A 12,018-nucleotide genomic window follows, 5' to 3' on the forward strand; every position below is an offset into this window, starting at 1 on the left:
TTGAGAACCTTCAAACTCCGGACTTATTCAATTCACCAATGCAGAGTGATGTATGTACGTAAGACAAAAAGATAATTGAAAAGATAAAAATATGTATTAAAAATTGTGTTGGTGATGCAAACAAATAATTTTGACCAAATAATGAATATCCAAAAGCACTCATGAGATTAGTTGTTATGTGTCTAATAATGATAGTGTATACAATGTTAATATATATAATATTAATTCTTATCTAAAAAATCCAATTTATTGACTCACTTATAATTGTGTGACTTATCTTATAAATTACTCATTGGATTGTCTTATATCTTATAATTGTATTGACTCGTTAGATTGTAAATTATTTGAGATAATTTTGTGAAAAAGTACTGTAGCACTTTTTTGATGTGATGTATGTAAGATAAAAAAATGATTAGAAAATGTGTTGATGATGCAAGTAAATTAACATGTTTAAATAAGGTGTAAATAAAATGAAATAGAAGATAATTCAAAAGCACTCAATACTACTAGCATACAGTACTATGCTAACGTACCTAGAAGTCGCATTCTAGTTTAAAAGACAAAAAAATTTGTCCAAGTATTTTTCATTTACTTACTAGTACTGTCTCTGGACAAGTGACATAATGCTGTATGATGCATCAAATCGGACGGTGGAGACATGGGAAGACGGCCCTGTCCTTAAAATTACACAATCCCTCTCTCAGCAGTTTATTTAAGGAGAGGTCGTGCCGTCCAGCCGACGATTACGGGTGACTCCGTGGGTCCCTCCACTTTTTACAACTTCCCAGCAGCTCTCCTCCTCCTTACTTCATAACGGCCCCTCCCCCCACCCCTTTCCTCCACTTCAACACACAATCCCATTGCTCTCAGCTCCAGCTAGCTAGAGAGCGCCCCACCCAATCTTCCCTCTCAGAAGGCCCCCCAAAAAAAAAAAAAAATCCCCATGGCTTCTCCTCGTGAAGGCCACTACAGAGGCGTACGAAAGCGTCCTTGGGGTCGCTACGCTGCTGAAATACGCGATCCATGGAAGAAAACCCGGGTTTGGCTGGGCACCTTTGACACCCCGGAAGAAGCTGCTTTAGCTTACGATGGTGCTGCTAGGTCCCTCAGAGGTGCTAAAGCCAAAACCAACTTTCCGGCGCCGCCTTCCGCCGCAACTGGGCTTTCGTTGGACTTGAACTTGCCCTCTGATAACCGGTGGGTTTCGCCTTCTGGTAGGCTCATGATCGGGGAGTTTCTGCAGACTGGAGTGCTTAACGATGTCGGTTTCAGGTCCGCTGTTGACTCTCAGGTAGCCAATGAGCAACACGTGGCGGCCTCCGGCGAGCTTCCGGCTAGGGAAATCGAAGGGCCCGGGAATTTTTTTGGGATTGTGAGACGTGGGTTGCCCATAGATTTGAACGAGCCCCCGCCTTTGTGGATGTGAAGAATGTGGATGGAGGTGTGGCATTTTCTCCACGACTTCGTTTTAGCTCCTGTAATACTACTGCTTTGAACATTTCGGGATAGAGTTCTTATTTTCGAGATGAGAGCCGGGAAAAAAAAAGGGTTAACTTGAGAGATGTTGTTATCTTTATGGCTGTAAATATTTATTTCCTAATCATCCTCTATTACTGAGTATTGACCCGATGAGATCTTTCTCCACTCTTGCATTAGAATGTTTTCGTGTGGATTTCTTGTTTCTCTTCTATCTTGTTTTGTTTATTTTTGGATACTTCGGCTCCCGGCGCCACCAACCTCCTCTCGGCCGGGGGCGGATATGTATATGTATATATAAACACCTGCATGCAGAGATCATGCAAGTTGTCTCACCGTGAGCTAAAGAACACCATTCTTTCTTCTCTACTACTAGTTGATAATAAGTTAATTGTCTTATAATTGTTTTTTTTTTTTCTCTTCTGGTTGCAAGTTTAGTATATGGACCACGCGCGAGAAAAGCTAGTTAGCGGAAAGGACGATGAATAATGGGATGTAGAGAATATTTGGAGCACGAACTGTAAAAAGAGGAAATTACTGCAACTGCAAAAAACGAGAGCCAAACGTGTGAGAGAGCATATAATGCAAGTGCTGCCCTTTCCCTTTTTCAGCAAATATGGTACAAGGTTTCCCTTGGTCCTATTTACTTTTTCAGCTCAAATTTTGCAAGAAAATAGGAAGGACTCCTCCATATTGATGGTGGTAGATTTCTTTGGACAGATGAGTAGTAGTACTGTAGTAGTGGTAGATTCACTTTTCCAATTTCTTTTCAAGCTCGTACGACTTGCTGCTTATCTTGTTCTGGCCTTTCCAGTCAACGTACAAAAATTATTCATCATTATTCTCAACTTGGATGGAGGGACTGTTTATGGATTTTGCAAGACTTCTCAGAAATGGTTCATTTCACCTTGCAAGACTTTACTCAGAAATGGTTCATTTCACAAATAATCTCTGGTTTCAAATGTTCATTTTCTGGGGAATGAATTTACAGTTTGATCGGGCGAGGGCAGAGTTGGGTTGGGAGGTTAAAATGAAATGAGGGATTGTAACCTTTTCAACCTTTTTCCATGTCAATGTGTGCTGTTCAGGCTCGAGTGAAACTTCTTAATTACCAGCGCGTGACTCTATTCTGCAGTACATGTGTTTTATATTTTATTCATTTATTTATTATATTATAAACTAATGAATGCCACTAGGGTACACTCCTGAAAATAAGAAATATTTTAAAATTTAGGGGACCGGGAGATTGTCCACCGAAATTTTGTTGTAATTGGATAGAGTTATGGGATAATAGCCGTCACAGATTATTATGGATTTAGCCCACGTATGCCATGATTCCCCAGTTTCCAACGTAGGGCTACCTCTCTCACTTCACAATTTTTCCTTAAGAAATGTTTCGAGCTCAAGCCTCAATGGCGGCATGGCTAATAAAAGAATCTTTAACACCGGCGGACAGCTATTGAGCTAAAGCCTAAACCTAAGAAGCATCGAATTTTCGTTTGAATTACCATTTTTTTGAATTTTATATATCTAAAAAATTATACTGTAATGATTTGATGTACTTGAAATTAAAAAATATTTGAAAAATTATGATCACGAAAAACGTAAATATTCTTATTTAAAAATGTAAAATACTTTCTTGGTCAGGGAAATTGCTTTTCTAACTTTTATTTGTGTAGCATGACGCTGTCGAACCCCCACTATCTAAATATTAGATGGTGAAGAACGTAAACACGCTAACACTACTATAGATTTACATGCATTTGTTTTCTACAATGATTAAAGATGGAAAGGCCATTAATTAGCCTACAATTGGATTGTTAAGGGAGTTTGAAAGTGGGATTTTGCCGGCTTTCAGTCGCTCTCTCTCTAATCGTCTCCACGAATCTTGTCCTCCCAATTGTACTCACGAATTTGGTGAACAAGGACATAATCAACAGTCCAGCAATGTTTCACAAGTGCACTGTTCAACGAAATATGGACGGACTCAACTCCCAAGAGGCAAGAGCGTGCCCGCCCACAAGTACAATTTGTTGGCGAACAAAATAAGCTGCTGAGCTCTGATTTCTCTTGTTAGTCCACCGATTTTGGTGTGTTTGGTTAGTACTTAGTAATGACCGTGCCCAGGTACCCGTCAGATGTGAACTAATTGAACCAAAAAAAAAATGAGAATTAGCTTTTAGAAAATAGTTAGATGCAATTTGGCGTTTGATAAGTTATTCTAAGTCGTATAAAATATTTGTCAGACTATTGGAGAATGACAATCGGGCTTGTGTCTGTTTGGATCGAGTGTTATTTGAAATAATTACTGTAGCACTTTTTGCGATATGATGTATATGAGATAAAATGTATATGAGATAAAAAGACGATTAAAAATATAAAAAGATAAATTAAAAAATGTATTTATGATGCAAGAGAAATATTATTTGAAAAAAGGGATACCAAATGTTAGTTAACCTTGAGCAGACTGAAATCTATGTTTAAACATGTTTAGCTTTTAAACTACTATATACTACTTCTTTAGAGGAGGTGAAGACTTAAAGAGTGCATCATTAGCAAATATAGGCCAGCTCAATGAATATCATCATAACCAAAAGATCTTGCTTAGTGCATGGCATTGTCAGAATGATTAAATAAAAGACTCAAACTTATTGTGATGTATTACAGTTTTTTATGGTTGAATGCAACACAACTTGTATATAATTATATATGGTGTCTATCCTCTTTGCAAGTAAAGGACTGCAATTCCTGACCCAAAAATTAAATCCTTGTTTATTATGTATAGCCAAATAAACTACTACTACTACAATACTGCACACAGGGTGTAGACGGCCATTACATGATAGGAGTCAAACGTCTTCTCTTTTGAGTTTTGATACATACTTTTAACAGACTATAAGATAGGGAAATGATTATGGGTTGAATTAGTCATGGAATTGGTGGTGCCCAAATAGAAGTTTGCATCGAAATTATAGAAAAGGGACCAAGTCATTATTCAACATGCCAACACTTTCTTCAAAGATTCCGCAGTGCTGCCACATAACAGAAACAAAAGAAAAGGGACAGAATAATATATATAGCTTCTTCATTTATCCGCGTTACACCAGTTTCCTCCTCCGTCATTTTAATTGACTTTGCTATTGCTCACGACTCATGACTTGCTACAATAATTCGACATTACATATTTTCTTGGATCCAATCGGTTTTCCCCACATATATATATATATATATATAGTTTCCAAAAAATAAGTGATAATCACTTGGACATGGATATTTGATATTCCACTTAATGGTAGAGATACCATTCAAAAATTTTTTTTTTTTGAGTCGTGAATATTGTCATGTCTAATTAAGAAGTGAAAGCGTGCTCTTATTCTAAATTACCTTCCATTGAAAACAAATATGCATCTTTACCAACTAGTATTTTAGTTTGGGAGAGGGGCCAGGACGGTTGAAGTCTTGTGCGTATTTCGATTCGATTGCTATATATTTTTTACATAATCTAGTGTATAATTATATTATATTATTATATTCAAATAGAAGTAATATATATGAATAAAATATTTTATGTATATTCAATACAATACTATGATGTATTTTTATGACAAAAATTTGTTTGGATTGTATTTTCTTAGATTTTTTTGTAGAAAAATTACTGTAGTGATTTGATGTATGTGAGGAAAAAAATTAAAAAAAAAATGTGATTACGGAAAGAGACTCTCAATTTTTCTACTGAAAATGACTGTCCAAACAGGTGGTCTAAATAGGTGCAATGGATGGACGCACAAAACACAATAATCAAACTGAATACTTGTCTTTTAGTTTTGCCTTTTACGTGTCAAGAGGTCCTCAAACAAACAGGAGCAACCAACTGGGGTTGGGCCAAGTGGTAAGCAGCTTGGTTTCGCTTAAGCAGGTCTCGGGTTCGAAACCTGGCGTATGCAGCTATCCTTGTTGGGAGACTCACCCACCACAGCCAGGTGTGCGACCCGGGTCGACCAACGGATTAGTCAGGACAAAGCCCTGGATACCGTGGCAGGCAACCAAAAAAAAAAAAAAACAAACAGGAGCACGCACGAACGAATTCTAGTTGCTGTCAAAGTGGTGAGAGATTATTAAAGGAAAAAAAAAAAGTAATAATAATATATGCAAAGTTTATGTAGTGCAACAATCCTATAAGACATGCAACGTTGGATTTATTTTTAATGGTTGCTACTTCGAAAGCAACAACTTTTATTAATGAAGATTCCATCGGAAATTTATGGAGTATGTTGTCTATTTCCAGTATCCAAAGAAAGGAAACATAATCCTATTTTATTCAGTTGATTAGTACAGTTAAACCTCCATCAGGGAACAGTTCCCACCCACCCACTCTATCTAAATACCAATCTACTGTAGTAAGTAAAGGATCCAATCCGAATTGAGCAATCAAGAAAACAAAAGTGGACCACGTCTTTAACCTAAAAAACGTATGGAAACCCAAAGGGAGTTCGAAGGGGTGTAATATAAAATTGTCAGAAGAGCATAAAACTGACATGTGAGGGATAAGGGGCAGACGACGGACGATACTTATTTGACAAAAGAAGAGAAAAGATGGGAGGAGAAAGAAAGAACAGTTGTGCGAAATACGCAAGTCCCCACATCTTATTTGTCCTCCTTTTTCCTCTCCTTCCCATCCCAGTCCCACATCAAAAACACACGCACAACACACAGTAATCCAATAATAATATATGTTCTCTCCTTCTCCTTCTCTCTCTCTCTCTCTTCTCTGTCTATACCTAATAAAGTGTCAGCAGCAGTAGGCACAAAGACAAAGAGCTGCAGCAGCCAGAAAGCAAGAAAGTCCACAGATTCTCTCAGATATTGCAGCCCCCCGCGCCAGATGACGCATCTATCACCAACAGCTACTTGATAGCTAACCACTGCTCTCTTTCAGCCGGCCGTCATTTCTTTCAAACTTTCAACTCTTTTCCTTCTACTGCTTAATCTATCTTCAGTGGTGTTGTATTATTTTATTCAGGACCCAATTTCTTTATAATTTCACGGAAGTTGCAACTGGGAGAATTATGGCATTAGAGTACGAAAAGGCGGAAAGGTGAATGAAAGAGAAAGGAGGGACCATTTTCTAAAGAACAGGATGGATATTGTATGACTGTGGCAGCCTCAATCTGTGGATAGTGGAGACAAAGACCCACTCCTCAATTCTTTCTTTGTTTTATTATTATTATTATATTTTTTTTTATCTTTCTCAAGAAAGTTCTTAAACATTGCCGTGGGTCCTTAAAGCATAACCCTGTGAACATTTAAAAAAAAAAAAAAATGAAATTCTGGACAATGGGATGGTGATCTTCTTAGTAATTCAGTGATAAAAAAAATTTTCTTCTTTGTGTCTTCCATTGGGACATGTCATGGTCATTGTGGGGTAATAAATTTGCATCTAGTGAACAGAGTAATTAAATACTCCTAGCTAGCTTCATTAGTTAAGTATAATCCTTAAGAGTTTCAAAAAATGTATAATCCTTAGAAGGGCTGATCGGCTTAAGCCCAACATAATTTACTTCATCTGTTCACAATATGCTGTGTAAAACTTTTTTGAATAAATAATCAAGAAGCTAGAACAACCAAAACTTTTCTAGGTAAATAGAAAAAAAAACCATTTTAACTTTTTTAGATACCAGATGGAGCTTCCTTACTTGATTTTGATGTTAAATATTAAAAGAAAACGCAGATTTAAAATTAGAAAAATGATATAAGTAGTCGTTCACATATAATTTTGGTACCTTTTATATCCCTTGCAAATGAAATGATGATTTTTCGTCCTTCACAAATGAACAATACACATTCTTAATTCCTCGACTCATTTTCGATAATATTATTGTACAAAAAAAAAATTCACATGTAACTCGTACCTCACCAACATTGGGGATAAAGCCGAAAGATCACATGGCAAAAGGGGCAAACGCCCCTCACATTTCTTTATTCTTGGTCCTATTTTCCTAATCAAGAAAATGATGACAGTCATGGCTGCCTCCGTATAATTTTTCCGTCAAGCTTAGTAGAGAAGTGATTTGTGCAAAAGTGAAAGACTAAAGATAATAAATGAACGGGTAACGTGGCATTAGTAAAGATTAAAGTTGAACGGTTCAAAAAAAAAAAAAAAATTGCTTCACAAAAACGTATCTCGACGAGGAAGAATCTGTCGGCAGCATAAGCGTCACGGCCGTCTTAGTCTTACGTTGGAGAGGGGGTGGTGGTGGTGGTTTTGTTTCGCTGTACGTGTCGTGTCGTGTAGGCTCCGTCATTCTTGTCGTTTACGGCGGCCGCGGCCACGTCCCTTCTCGTTGTTGCGTTGACGGTCCTCCAATTGGGGTGCAGCTTCCCCCCAACTCGTCTTAATCATTATATCCCGCTTAACGGCGCCGTTAACCGCTTCGACTTTTTACCTACGTTGACAACATTTCAACCTGTCCTTTTCTATGTCCCAAGCCTTTTTGCTTGTGTGTTGTTTGCCATGCATCGGCGCGCATCCAGCCAATAATATGCATCACCACATTACTTATCAGTTATCACCCATAAACGCACTAACAAAAAGTTTCTTTTCTTTTCTTTTTTTTTTTTCACATATGAGCCTATCAAAAGGTGTGGTGAAACTCCACCTTCTTATAGGCAGTTAAATGATTTTGGATTCTAATAAAAAACTATACTTGTTTGGATGCAGATTATTTGAAATTTTTTTTTTATAAAATAATTACGACGATAATTTTTATGGTGTGATACGTGCGACACAACAGAGTAATTAGAACAATTTTAAAAATCATATTTGTGATGCAAACATATGCAGTCTCCCAAAGTTTTCAATTATCACGAGTTGTTATGAAAACTTCTTTTTCTCTTTCCCAATTAACCACCAAAGTTAAACATCTCAAACGCATTAGGTTCATTGATTCTGAATTCTTTTTTTTTTAAATATATTTATAATTATTTTTTATTTCAAATGCATGACATTATTAAAATCTAAGTAAGTTAGGCCGGTCAATTAGCAGCCCACTGGATTAAAAAAACTGTGCATGCAAGGATAAAATAAAAATCTCAACCTAGGCGTTATCATGAACCATGATGGATGGAAACGAAACATTATTGGTTATTGGAATTTTGATAAGAGTAAATGGTCATTGATGTTGGCAGCAGCCGCAGAACATATTCCCATCATGAACGGTCCAACACATCTCCTCAGTCGTTGCCCTTGCATCACTATCCACCTTTCCGTGTTCTTTTGTTTTTTCCATTAATTTCTTCTTCTTCTTCTTATGCGTGTCTATTTTCTTTGAGAAGTCCAATAATTGCGTGCGCCTAAAATCTGTCCAAATCGACCTTTTGCTTTTGGGAATGAGCACTTCTCCAAATGTTAGTAGTGTTGAATGGTATTTTGGTTATTGTGGTAGTAATTGGATTACAGCTAAAAGGGTGCCGATTTAAGAGGAGAAAATTCATGCACATACTTGTAAAATTTGGAGAAATTTAGAAGTTCGAAATTTTTGTGAAGGCAAAGAGATTTAGATATATAGGACATTTTAAATGTTTCCAATTTTTTTTAAGGGGAAAAACATTTTTTTCTTGTTTGGTAAGCATCATTCTTTGAAGTTATGAGCAAAGTTTTTAGCCAACAAAGCAATTTTCGCCTAATTTCAAAATGGGTGCTTTTAGAGCAACTTCTATGTTCCAAAAAATTACAAAATTAACTTTAATAATTTTATTATAAATTTTGAACTAAATGAAAAGATAAATATGTTTTAGAAATTCAAAACTGTGCATTATCAAATAGAATAAGTACTTGTATAAGTAAGCAACAAAACAATGTAATTAACCACTTATGGGAGGGAGTGTAAGTAAGTGGTCCGAACTCGAGACCTCTCTCTTACACTCAAATAAAAATAAAATAAAAGACATAAAAAATGTAAATAAGCACTTAATGAGTATTTTGATAAAAAGTTTTACTAATTAAGTACATTTTGATGAGCCATCGGAACTCCCAAACGGAACCTTAGATGGATTTGAGAGGATTTAAATGTTTTAATTACTCACTATATTTGGGCCACACTGCCGCCTAGTTTGGCAGCTTGGAGTTTGAGCGGAGCCCAAGAGTTTAGAAGTTGTTCCTCTTAAAGGTTCAAGTTCCGGAATATTTTCAGTGCTGGCCGGGAAATTAGTGGGTTTGTTTGGATAGAGTATTATTTGAAATAATGATATTGTAACACTTTTTGTGATGTGATGTATGTAAGATAAAAAGGTAATTAAAAATATAATATATTAGGTTGTGTTTACGATGCAAACGAAATATTATTTGAGATATTTGTGCTATCTAAACACTCCTAGTGATTTTAAGGCACATGTGATATAGAATTGGATTCTGCGATTGCAGAGAACTTTTGATGGCTCCGATCAGTCTATCCGAGCCGATATTGATCTGGCTCGTCCATTTGAAATGTTTACATGTTTCAAGTTGATGGGCCATATCGGCCCCAGCTCAGATGAGCTGATTTGGGTCGTCAAAAGAAAATGCGGTTTTTTCTATGATTGCATCAGACTCTAAGGCCCCGTTTGAGATTGCAATGGTTTAAATAAAAAATACTTTTAACGTATTTGTTAAATATCATCCCACAAAATTAGAATAGAACTTTTGATGTTAAAAGTACTTTTAGTAGAAGATCATATTTGGTACTTTTAGAATAGTTTTGGTGATTTAAAAAATAAAATATCAAATTTAATCATCTTATCCTATATTATGAACCAAATAAAGAGATGAACACTTTTAAAAAGTTTTTCAAATTACATATTATCCAATACAATGAGCGCTTATTGAATTATGTCTCTAAACAATAAATTTAAAAGTACTTAAGTAATTGATAAGTACTTTTATTAAAAGTTTTGCTAGAAAAGTACTTTTCAATAAATTATCGCAATTCCAAACGGGTCCTAAGTCAGGTGATGTATGAGTAATTAGTATATGCGTATACATGTAGTTTTTTTTTTTTACTAGATTTGTTGAAATCAATTGTCATGATATTAATTTAAATTTTATCAACAGATATGTAGGAAAATAAATGAAATAAAAATATGCATGTAGATATTTATCTATGAATTACCTATAAGGCTATAACGATGATTGGCGGTTACAACAAAACTTAAGGTTCACCAGATTACTTTGGCAAGAAAAAAAATAAAATACTTGCTTTGCATGTGCTCATTCTTTAAAGCAAATATGTAATTACATTTTATGTTAAACAACTTTCATTTGAAAGATAGATTAGAGTAGATGTGTAAATGAGTCTAAACAAGTCAAACACTCTAATATTTAAATTTGTTTGATTATTTTGAACAGTTTAAAATTTTGTTCATGTTTGACTTATTTATTTCTCGAGTTGAGTTTGAACGACCTTTTATCAAATCGAACTCGAGTCAAACTCAAGAAGTTTGAACTTTTCACATGTAAATTTTGGATGTATTTGGATAGGAGATTATTTGAGATATTATTTAAAATAATTATTATAGTACCTTTTGTGATGTGATGTATGTGATTTAAAAAAGTGATTGAGAATATAAAAAGATGAATTGAAAAATCTACATCCATAACCTCAATGTTTTGAAACCCGAACCGACGCGTGAACTAGATGAGCTTCTAGTTTAAGGTTTAACCAATTCAACCGGTTCAATTTCAGTTCAATGATTTTATAATTGTTTAAGAAATATTTAGTGAAAAACTAGTTCAAAGGCCAATTTTATTTATTTATTTTGTACATATTTTGACTGGTTGAACCAATTATTGATCAAGATTGATCAGTTCATTTGACTTTTTTGGGTTAAATATAGAACTGGATTGAAACCATGACCGCTTTGCGGTTCAATTGATGAAACCGAACGCTTTAGTATCAACTTTATCCAATTCCTGACTAGTCCTTTACCCTAATGAATTTTCAATCTATCTCACACGCACATGTACTCTCGCTTACCGCAACGGATCTTCTGTCTCACACTCTGTGCCACTCTCTGTCCCATTTTTTATTATATTGCTATTTCTCCTACATAAACATCATGTTTTAGTTCTTTTTTGTTTCCTTAAAATCCAATAACTATTAATTCAGTAATACACAAAATTTATCAAACTCAAAAAATCAAAATGCATAAAAAATGATATTTTTTTATACATTTTCTACTGTATTTTTTAAATTTTCTATTATATATTACTTTTTTGAAGCTGTTGTATTTATTTTTTACTGAATTAATAGTTATTAGATCTTAAGGAAACAAAAAAGAACTAAAATATGATGTTTATGTAGGAGAAATAGCAATATAATAAAAAGTGGGACAGAGAGTGACACAGAGTGTGGGACAGAAGATCCATTGCGCTTACACACCATATAGTGACACCAACATATATGTACTCTCTTTCTTACATACATGCAAACACTTCACTGATACATACATCACACACACGTTCTCTCTTTTACACACACACAAACACACTTTTTCTCTCTTACATCCTTA

At 35.2% G+C, this 12,018-nt stretch overlaps 1 protein-coding gene across 1 annotated transcript; it reads left to right on the forward strand.

The window, feature by feature from the left end:
- The first annotated feature begins 622 nt into the window (after nucleotides 1–622).
- LOC140036655 (ethylene-responsive transcription factor 12-like) lies at nucleotides 623–1,644 on the forward strand. Its single transcript, XM_072078958.1, has one exon. The coding sequence runs from the start codon at nucleotides 944–946 to the stop codon at nucleotides 1,424–1,426; it is 483 nt and encodes a 160-aa protein (XP_071935059.1). The 5' UTR covers nucleotides 623–943; the 3' UTR covers nucleotides 1,427–1,644.
- The last annotated feature ends 10,374 nt before the right edge of the window (nucleotides 1,645–12,018 follow it).

Source organism: Coffea arabica, chromosome 2e (genome assembly GCF_036785885.1).
Source record: "Coffea arabica cultivar ET-39 chromosome 2e, Coffea Arabica ET-39 HiFi, whole genome shotgun sequence".
Classification (NCBI taxonomy): domain Eukaryota; kingdom Viridiplantae; phylum Streptophyta; class Magnoliopsida; order Gentianales; family Rubiaceae; genus Coffea; species Coffea arabica.

What these genes read in the sequence shown, in the direction of transcription:
- LOC140036655 (XM_072078958.1), top strand. Translation starts at nt 944, where the DNA reads ATGGCTTCTCCTCGTGAAGGCCACTACAGAGGCGTACGAAAGCGTCCT.